This window comes from Cebus imitator, unplaced genomic scaffold (genome assembly GCF_001604975.1).
Source record: "Cebus imitator isolate Cc_AM_T3 unplaced genomic scaffold, Cebus_imitator-1.0 Scaffold4, whole genome shotgun sequence".
In the NCBI taxonomy this organism is placed as follows: domain Eukaryota; kingdom Metazoa; phylum Chordata; class Mammalia; order Primates; family Cebidae; genus Cebus; species Cebus imitator.
Window position 1 is genome coordinate 1,001,124 of NW_016107319.1, and position 9,600 is coordinate 1,010,723.

A 9,600-nucleotide genomic window follows, 5' to 3' on the forward strand; every position below is an offset into this window, starting at 1 on the left:
AAAAAAAAAAAAAAAAGTTAATCAGTCCCAGACTTTGGTGCTTTAGTACTGAACTATTATTATTTCTACTAGCAGCCAGGAATAGTGGCTCATGCCTGTAATCCCCACACTTTTGTGAGGCCAAGCCAGGAGGAGATTGCTTGAGCCCAGGAATTTGAGATGAGCATGGGCAACATACGGAGACCTTGTCTCTAGAAAAATTAGCCAGGCATGGCAGTACATGCCTGTGATCCCAGGTGCTGGGGAGCCTGAGGTGGGAGGATTGCTTGAGCCACGGATGTTGAGGCTGCAGTGAGCCATGATTGGGCCCATTACACTCCAGCCTGGGTGACAAAGCAAGACCCTGTCTCAAGAAGAAAAAAGGTCTACGTGCAACACTCCTCTGAACTAACAGACACACAACTAGTGCACTTCTTGATATGTCAAAATACCAAGAATGAGAACTGCTGATACAAAATATAGTGGAACACAAAGAAAATGGCCCTTTGTGTCTGGGAAAAAAGGCAGGGGTCAGGAAAAACTTTAAAGAGAAAGTGATGCTTCAGCTGTCTTTAAATAGTAACAGAGTTGAGTCTTTTCTAGAAGTTCTTCTTACAGAGGGAAAAGTCCGTTTTCAGAAAACTGAAAGTTGTTTAGTATGGCTGGCGTGTATACTGAGCAAGCCAACAGAGAATAAATCTGGGGAACAAAGCAGCAGCAGATAGACTACAGAGGGCCTTGTAAACCAGATTTACAAATAGAGAGATCTGGAAGTCTGAGAAACGGACTGATTGAAGGAACAGTCATCTGCTTAGAGTGAACCAGGGAAAGCTCCATTAAAGATGATTTTTCAGCTCAGTTCAAAGAACGAGCAAGAGGTTTTAAAACTATAGTACTAATGGTCCAGGTGAAGGTCACTCAAAAAAAAAAAAAAAATAGAAGAAAAAAACTATGGTAATAATGGTAAATGGTAATAATAACAGTGAACACTAATATAGCACTTACTGTATGCTAGAAACTGTTCTAAGATTTTAACATCTAGTAACTTATGAAGACTTTAACATTTAGTAACTCATATCATACTTACTCCACGAGGTAGGTACTTCTGCCAATTCCCACTTTACAGATGAGTACACTAAAACAGAAATGAGCAACTTGTCCCTGGTCACATAGCTAGTAAGAAGTGAGGCAATGTAGCTACAGCCCTTGCTAATACAGGTAGCAAATAAAATACATACAGGGGACCTCCTTCAGCCAGAAAAAGGCACATACAAAGGCATAAAGATAAAAAGTGGCAAATTCTAGGAATAAAGTATCTAGAGAGAGTGAACATAAAACAAGGTTGCAGGCCACATTGATCTTCATTTTCCATAGGCATGAAGTTTTTCAGTAGGGGAATGACATGCCTAGACATGTGCATTCTGGAGATAATTTAGGCTACACTGTTGAGGATAAATGGGGGTTGAGAGGGCCACAGAGGTGTGAGATAGAGGAGGACTAGGAACATAGAGACTGCTAAAGAGGTTATTGGAAGAATCCAGACAAGACAGAACCAACAAAACAGGAAGGCTTCAGAGATTTTTTTTCCCAAAGGACTTGATCCAGTGAATGGATCTGAGGGGTAATAAAATTCAAGAAGACCCCAAGGTGCCTAACTTAATAATGTGATAAGCAATGAACAGTTAAGCACACAAGTCTGCAGAAAGGGTGGGTGTGAGAGAAAGATTAAGAGTTTAAGACATGCTAAGTTTGGAGTACACATAATGATTCTGAATAAATGCACCTAACAGACAGTTACGAAACAAGTCTAGGCCGGGTACAGTGGCTCACACCTGTAATCCCAGCACTTTGGGAGGCTGAGGTGGGTGGACCACTTGAGGTGAGGAGTTCGAGACCAGCCTGGTCAAAATGGTAAAACTCCAAATCTACTAAAAATGCAAAAAATTAGCTGGGTGAGATGGCACAGATACTTGGGAGGCTGAGGTGGGAGGATGGCTTGAACCTGGGAGGCAGAGTTTGCAGTGAGCTCAGATCACGCCACTATACTCCAGTCTGGGTGACAAGAGCGAGGCTCTATCTCAAAAAAATTAAAGTCCACTCAAATCAGCGTGTAAAAAAAAAAAACACACACAGGTAACCTCTGTCAGGGTAATTACTACAGTGTTAAAAAGAGTGGGCTTAAATGTGAGTGAGAAATGATAAGGTGCAGACAGTCAGCAGGAACAAAAATGTCAGCTGACAATCACTGTCCTTACTTTGAGTCAGAGACTGTCCTAAGTGTTTCTTGTATATAAGGTCATTGAATCTTTGTTAAATATTTCCATGTTTAAAGCTAGGCACAGTGGCATGCAACTACAGACTCAGCTACTTAGGAGGCTGAGGAGAACCGATCATTCGAGGGCAGGAGTTCAAGGCTGTACTGCACTATGATCCTACCTGTGAGAAGCTGGGGCAACACAGCAAGACCCCATCTCTTAAAAAACAAAACAAAACACTCCGTATTTTTAAAATCTCTATTGTTTTCTTGGTTTTACACAGTGGAAAATAGAGGCAGAGAGGTTAAAACAATTTGCTCAAGATCACATGCTGCATAACAATAAAATTGAAATTTTATCCCAGGCAATCTAGCTACCATTGCCATGGTAAACAAAATGTATTGAGTTTTTACTACATGACAGGTAAATCTTGAACTTGAAATAGTAGTTTTTTGTTTCGTTTTAGCTTTAAAGAGACAAGAGAGTTGCATGCAGCATGGAGGAAAGAGGTGGTAGTCTAACTGAAAGGAAGTACTAGAGCAGGGTTTCCCAGCTGCCACACGGGTGTCATCTGGGGCTGGATCAGTCTTGGTTATGGGAGTCTGCCCTGTGCACTGTGAGATGTTCAGCAGCATCTCCATCATTCATCTGCTAGATGCCAGTAGAACCCCTTCCTCCCAATTGTGACAAGCAAAAACATCTGCAGCCATCACCAAATTCCTAGGGGGTAAAACTGTCCCTGGTTGAGAATCACCAGATGAAAGTAGGAGAGGACCTCGGAAAGAGCAAGCTCTGGAGGACAGAACGGGGCCCAAAGAGCAAACTAATGTCCATATAAAGTGGCAATAATTTTGTTAATGATCAAACACAAAATTAATTACCTTTATGTCTGGATCTAACAGCTGGTTCTTCAGCAACTCAAAGTCATTTGTTTCACCCTTAACAAGAAGGGGAAAGAATTAAGTTATGTTTGCTTTTGTTTCCTGTTTATTATCAACAGGACTTTTAACCATAGTTTAACATCAGATGAAATTATAAAAGGAACACTAACTTTCACACATCAGCCATAATGATCTAATTCAGGAAGACCGAAGACAGTATTCACTCAAATGTGGATACAAATGGATATTACGTATACACATCCAGTCATTTCCCTCTACTGCTGAGATTTAGTAGAAATGCTCCTAACCTACCACAAAAACAAAAATCTCTATTCAGAGAACTGGCTTACTGTCCCAAAGTTGTGTTTCGGTAAGTTCCTCAAAAAATAAAATGCTGTAATTGTTTTTAACTCTAGCACTTGCTAAAGTTAAAAGATGCTATGTAAGTAAGGTATGTGAAAAGGTGAAACCTCAGAAAACACATTATTACTCTCACTTATGAAATGGGCCATGGTGGAGGGGAAAAAAGGGACATTATTACTTTAATTTTGAACTGCCAGCACCAAACTATTATGAAATATTTGATTTCAACTGGTATCTAAATTCATCTTACATTTCTACCGGTCTTTAGTATAACAGCAATAGTTGTATTCTGACCTGACCAAAAGCAAACTTCATACAATATCTCCTCTTACCTTTTTGTACTTCAGCAAGACTTCCGTCACGGTTCCACCAAACCGAACAGTTTTTCTTGGGGGAGAATTGAAAAAATCGTTTTCTAATGCAAGCATATTTGAAAGCCTGTGGAACCAAGATTAACAAGCTATTAAGTTCATGAAAATAATAAAATTATAATAGCCAACATTTATTGAGCCAACATCATTCAGTGGGGCTGTTGTTAAGGCCTCTTTACTGCTCTCCCTGCTTCCACTTTTCTCCAACAATTCCTCCTTTGCTCAGCAACCAAAAACTGTCTTCCCACTGCACTTATATTAAGAATCCAAATTTCTTAGTGCGGTCTTTAAGGTCCTACATTAATCTGGCCCCTGCCTACCTCTCTGACCTCATCTCCCAAGAACTTATTTTAACACAGCCATAATGTCTTTTGTGCTCTTCAAATATGTCAAGCTGGTTCTCATTTCACTTACTGTTCACTCTACTGGAAGTGCTCTTTTCCCAAATCTATATGGCTGGATTTTTGTTTGTTTGTTTGTTTTTTGCTTTTGAGACGGAGTCTTGCTCTGTTGCCCAGGCTGGAGTACAGTGTGGTGATCTCCGCTTACTGCAACCTCCGTCTCCTGGGTTAAAGCACTTCTCCTGCTTTAGACTCCCACGAAGCTGGGATTACAGGCACCCGCCACCATGCCCGGCTGATTTTTGTATTTTTAGTAGAGATGGAGTTTTGCCATGTTGGCCAGGCTGGTCTTGAACTCCTAACCTCAGATGATCCACCTGTGCCTTGGCCGCCCAAAGTGGTGGGATTACAGGAGTAGGCCACCAGACCCGGCTTAGAGTTTTGCCTTCATTCAAGTTGAAGCTCAAATGTCAGATGGTTTCTCCACGAGAAATCTCAAATATTCATTTTCTCCCTTCTCCATCGCCTATTACCCTGTTGTATAACTGAAATCATTGTGTTCATTTATTTATTGGCCTCTGTACTGCCTTTCCCCCCTAGGCTGTAAGCTCTGTAAAAAGCAGGGACATTCGTGTCTTTGGATAAACTACTTGTTCCCAGTATTTAATACAGTAAGCAGGAGCTCAAGAAATATTATGAATCAGGCCAGGCGCGGTGGCTCACACCTGTAATCCCAGCATTTTGGGAGTCCGAGGTGGGTAGATCACGAGGTCAAGAGATCGAGACCATCTTGGTCAACATGATGAAACCCCATCTGTACTTAAGTTACAAAAATTAGCTAGGCACAGTGGCGCTCGCCTGTAGTCCCAGCTACTCGGAAGGCTGAGGCAGAAGAATTGCTTGAACCCAGGAGGCGGAGGTTGCAGTGAGCCAAGATCGAGCCACTGCACTCCAGCCTGGGTAACAAGAGCGAAACTGTCTCAAAAAAAAAAAAAAAAAAAAAAAAAAAAAAAAAAAAAAAAAAAAAAAAAAAAAAAAAAAAAAAAAAAAAAAAAAGAAAGAAAGAAATATTATGAATCATATTATGCTAAATGTTTTACAAGGTCTGCTTCATTTGCACAGAGTAAATTAATGAAAAAACATAGCATCCTAATGACTCTGAAAGTTAAACCCCAACTGTGCTATGCGGGTTAGGGATTTTAAAAGTGGAACAAAAATAAAGACTGCTAAACAAATATGTATGTCGAAACAAATTTCAAACCAAAAAAACTGTAATATTTTATTAGCCATGATTGACAACACTGAGCGGATAAACCAAATAGCCCAGAGATTCCCTTCCAAGAAGCGGGAAGGAAGAGGAGTCAAGGCGCAGAGAAGGCAGTACCCAGGCCTGGGAAACCACCAAAAAACCTAGTCGGGAAAGGGGGCCTCCGGAACAGAGAATATACTTACTTTTCCAGCCCCCTCCCGTCTATTACCCACTTAGAGGAATGAGCTCACTCCTGCGAAAGTGAGATGGCCCTCGATCCCCAGCTCCTACCCAGCCATTAGCTTTGTCCCAGACCCTTTCAATCCGCTCCCCAACGCCGTGTCCTGAGCTTTGGTCTGGACGCGCAGAAGGAAGCGGCATGGATCTTACCCGGTCCTCGACGTGCCCAGCGTATTGACTGCAGAGGCCGAAGCAGCCGTATCTCCCGGCAACCGCGTGTGAAGCAGCGGCGCCGCCATTGGGCCGAACCAACGCGACTTCAGCACCCCACGCCGGATGCGCGGTGCCTTCCAGCCACAGCCCTCTGTCCCGGAAGTCGCACGAGTTAGCGCAACCTTCAGCCAATCAGAGCCCCCGCTTGGGGAGAGCGTATGCTCTCGGCGGGCTAGAGCGCCGCCAAAGTCATCCCCTCATGCTACTTGGAGGACTTTTACCGCCCAGCGAGAAAGCGCAAGGGTAGAGACTAGAACGGCCCGCTCCATCCAGCCCTGAGGATTCCAAAGAAAGGGTGAAAGCACCCTGGAGGTGTTAAGCTGTGGCCGAGTACACGCGAGTGTTAATGTGTTGGAGTCAAAGCCTCCGTCAGTCAAATCGAAGAAACTGAAGCCCTGTGATTAACCCAGATCCTCACGGAGGAAAGGGGATTCAAACCCCGCTGACCCAGGAGCCTGGGCTCTATACTCAATGCAGCATCCTCAGAGACACTCAAGATAACGTTATCTTCATGGAAGCGAGGTCTACGAAGTGACCTACCCCAAAGCCTCAAGGCTGTGATAATGCTGGCATGAGAAATAACAGGAGTTTCCAAATGTCACCCCCTGACCTTTTTTTTTTTTTTTCCTGAGATCGAGTCTTGCTCTGTTGCCCAGACTGGAGTGCAGTGCTGTGATCCGGCTCACTGCAGCCTCCGCCTTCCTGGTTCAAGCAATTGGCTTCAAGCAATTCTCGTGCCTCAGTCTCCCGGGTAGCTGGCATTACAGGCGCATGCCACCATACCCGGCTAATTTTTGTATTTTTAGTAGAGACCGGGTTTCACTATGTTGTTCAGGCTGGTCTGGAATTCCTGACCTCAAGTGATCCACCTGCCTCGGCCTCCCAAACTGCTGGGATTCCAAGCATGAGCCACTGTGCCAGGCCGAACTTAAACTTTTAAAAGAGGAACATGAGTTAGCCCCACCAACAAAATAGCAATGGATGTTCTAAGCATAGGAAACAGAGGAAAGAGCAGAGGCCAAGACCTAGGGGCTGTGGGGGATGTAGAGGGAGAACAGGGGCTGCCCCTACCCTCTGGGAGGGGAAAAGGTTGCAACTTTGGAAACTGTACAGGCCTATCAAAAATACCCAGCCTGGGTGACACAGTGAAAGCTCATCTCTACAAAAAATTTAAAAATGAAAATAATAAAAATTATGTGGGTGTGGTGGCACACACCTGTAGTCCCAGCTACTTGGGAGGCTGAGGATTGCTTAAGCCCAAGAGATGGCACCACTGCACTCCCTCCTGGGAAACAGAGCGAGACCCCATCTAGAAATAAATAAATTTAATTAATTAATCAATTTTTTTAAAAAATGTATATGTGTGGGCCAAGCCCAGTGGCTCACGCCTCTTATCCCAGCACTTTAAGAGGCCAAGGCAGGTGGATCACCTGAGGCCAGGAGTTTGAGACCAGCCTGGCCAACATGACGAAACCCTGTCTCTACCAAAAATTACAAAATTAGCCAGGCGTGGTGGCGGCACCTGTAATCCCAGCTACCCGGGAAGCTGAGGCAGGAGAATTGCTTGAACCTCGGAGGCAGAGGTTGCAGTGAGCCGAGATCAGGACACTGTACTCCTGCCTTCGCAAGAAAAGCAAAACTCCATCTCAAAAAAAAAAAAAAAACGAGAGTGTGTGTGTGTGTGTGTGTGTGTGTGTGTGTGTGTGTGTGTGTCTGTGTATCTCCAGGAGTTCAAGACCAGCCTGGGCAACATAGGGTGGCACATACCTGTAGTGCGAGCTACTCAGAAGCTTAGGCAGGGGGACTGCTTGAGCCCTGGAGTTAAAGGCTACAGTGAGCTATGATTGTACCACTGTACTCCAGCCTGGGCGACAGAGCTATACCCTATTTCACAAAATAAAATACAGCAATTTGGTTTGGTTTTTTTGAGACGAAGTCTTGTTCTGTCACCCAGGCTGGAGTGCAGTGTCACTACTAAAAAATAAAAAATTAACTAGGTACAGGGGCAGATGCCTGTAATCCCAGCTACTCGGGAGGCTTAGGCAGGAGAATCACTTGAACCCGGGAGGCCGAGGTTGCAGTGAGCCAAGAATTCACCATTGCACTTCAGCCTGGGAGACAGAGCAAGACTCCATCTCAAAAAAAAAAAAAAAAAATTCTGAGTCTGGGTATGATGGCTTCTGCCTGTAATGCCAGAGCTTTGGGAGGCCGAGGCAAAAGAACAACTTGAAGCCAGAATGAGACCAGCAGGGCAACAAAGCCAGACTCCGTCTCTACAAATAATACTTTTTAAAAAGTTACCCAGGCATGGCAGCACATGCCTGTAGTTCCAGTTTTTTGAGAGACAGAGGTGGGAGAATCACTTGAGCCTAGGAGTTGGAGGCTGCAGTGAGCTATGACTGAGCCACTACACTCTCCAGCCTGGGTGACAAAGCAAAATCTCATCTCTGGAAAAAAAAGTTTGACACATAGAAAAGAATATGTTAATGTAAGTTATAAAAACATAATGAGGCTGGGCGCAGTGGCATGCATGTCTGTAATCTCAGCTACTTGGGAGGCTGAGGCAGGAGAACTGCTTGAACCAGAGAGGTGGAGGTTTTGGTGAGCAGAGATCATGCCATTGCACTCTAGCCTGGGCAACAACAGCAAAACTCTGTCTCAAAAACAAAAAATAAAAAATAAACATAACGAACCATCTCAAAAATAAAAAATAAACATAATGAAGACCTGTGAATGTACCACCCAATTTAAGCAGCCAAACATTAACCAGGACAATTGAAGCTTACCGTGTGCTGCTCTGGGATCCCACCCTCTACCTGCTTTCCTCCCGAAAGTAGTCACAATCATGATTTTTTAAAGTCATTTCGGCTTTTCTTCGTGTAGTTACCATATTTATACTCCTAAACGATGCACTATGTTTAGTTTTATTTCTTTTCGCATTTTATAAACTTATTTCCCTGCTGTATTATACTGCTGTTTGTTTTCAATATGATGCTTTTTTTTTTGGACGGAGTCTCCCTCTGTTGCCCAGGCTGGAGTACAGTGTCATGATCTCGGCTCACTGCAACCTCTGCCTCCCGGGTTCAAATAATTCTCCTGCCTCAGCCTCCCAAGTAGCTGGTATTACAGGCACCTGCCACCACACCTGGTTCATTTTTGTATTTTTAGTACAGATGGGGTTTCACTATATGTTGGCCAGGTTGGCCAAGAACTCCTGACCTCAAGTGATCTACCCACCTCAGCCTCCCAAAGTGCTGGGATGACAGACATGAGCCAGCACACCCAGCATTTTTTTTTTTTTTTAATAGAGAAAAGGTCTTGCTATGTTGCCCAGGCTGATCATGATCTCCTAGGCTTAAGGGATCCTCCCACCTTGGCCTCCTAAGCAGCTGAGACTATAGGCCTGCATCACCATACCTGGCTGATCTTTTTAAATTTTTTTAATAGAGAAAAGGTCTTGCTATGTTGCCCAGGCTGATCTCAAACTCCTGGGCTCAAGCAATCCTCGCACCTCAGCTTCTCAAAGTGCTGACATTACAGGAAAGAGCCACCACGCCTGGCCTGAATATTTTTGTATAGTTTCCTGTTGCACGCGTACCAGCATTTTTCTAGGGTGGAACAGTTGGGTTGAAGGGGGCACAAAAGGCTTTTGGGAAAGGAGAAAGGAACAAATTGGATATCTACCATTGGTTTTCCTTTTCTTCTTTT

At 43.9% G+C, this 9,600-nt stretch overlaps 1 protein-coding gene across 1 annotated transcript in view; it reads right to left on the reverse strand.

The window, feature by feature from the left end:
* RRN3 (RRN3 homolog, RNA polymerase I transcription factor) overlaps positions 1 to 6,177 on the reverse strand; it is a 32,624-nt gene extending 26,447 nt beyond the window's left edge. The window contains exons 1-3 of the mRNA XM_017532890.2: positions 5,830 to 6,177; positions 3,811 to 3,916; positions 3,116 to 3,172 (exon numbers count right to left, since the gene is read on the reverse strand). Of these exons, the coding sequence (XP_017388379.1) occupies positions 3,116 to 3,172; positions 3,811 to 3,916; positions 5,830 to 5,918 (252 nt within the window). The 5' untranslated portion in view covers positions 5,919 to 6,177. The remainder of the gene's footprint in view (positions 1 to 3,115; positions 3,173 to 3,810; positions 3,917 to 5,829) is intronic.
* Positions 6,178 to 9,600: the final 3,423 nt, after the last annotated feature.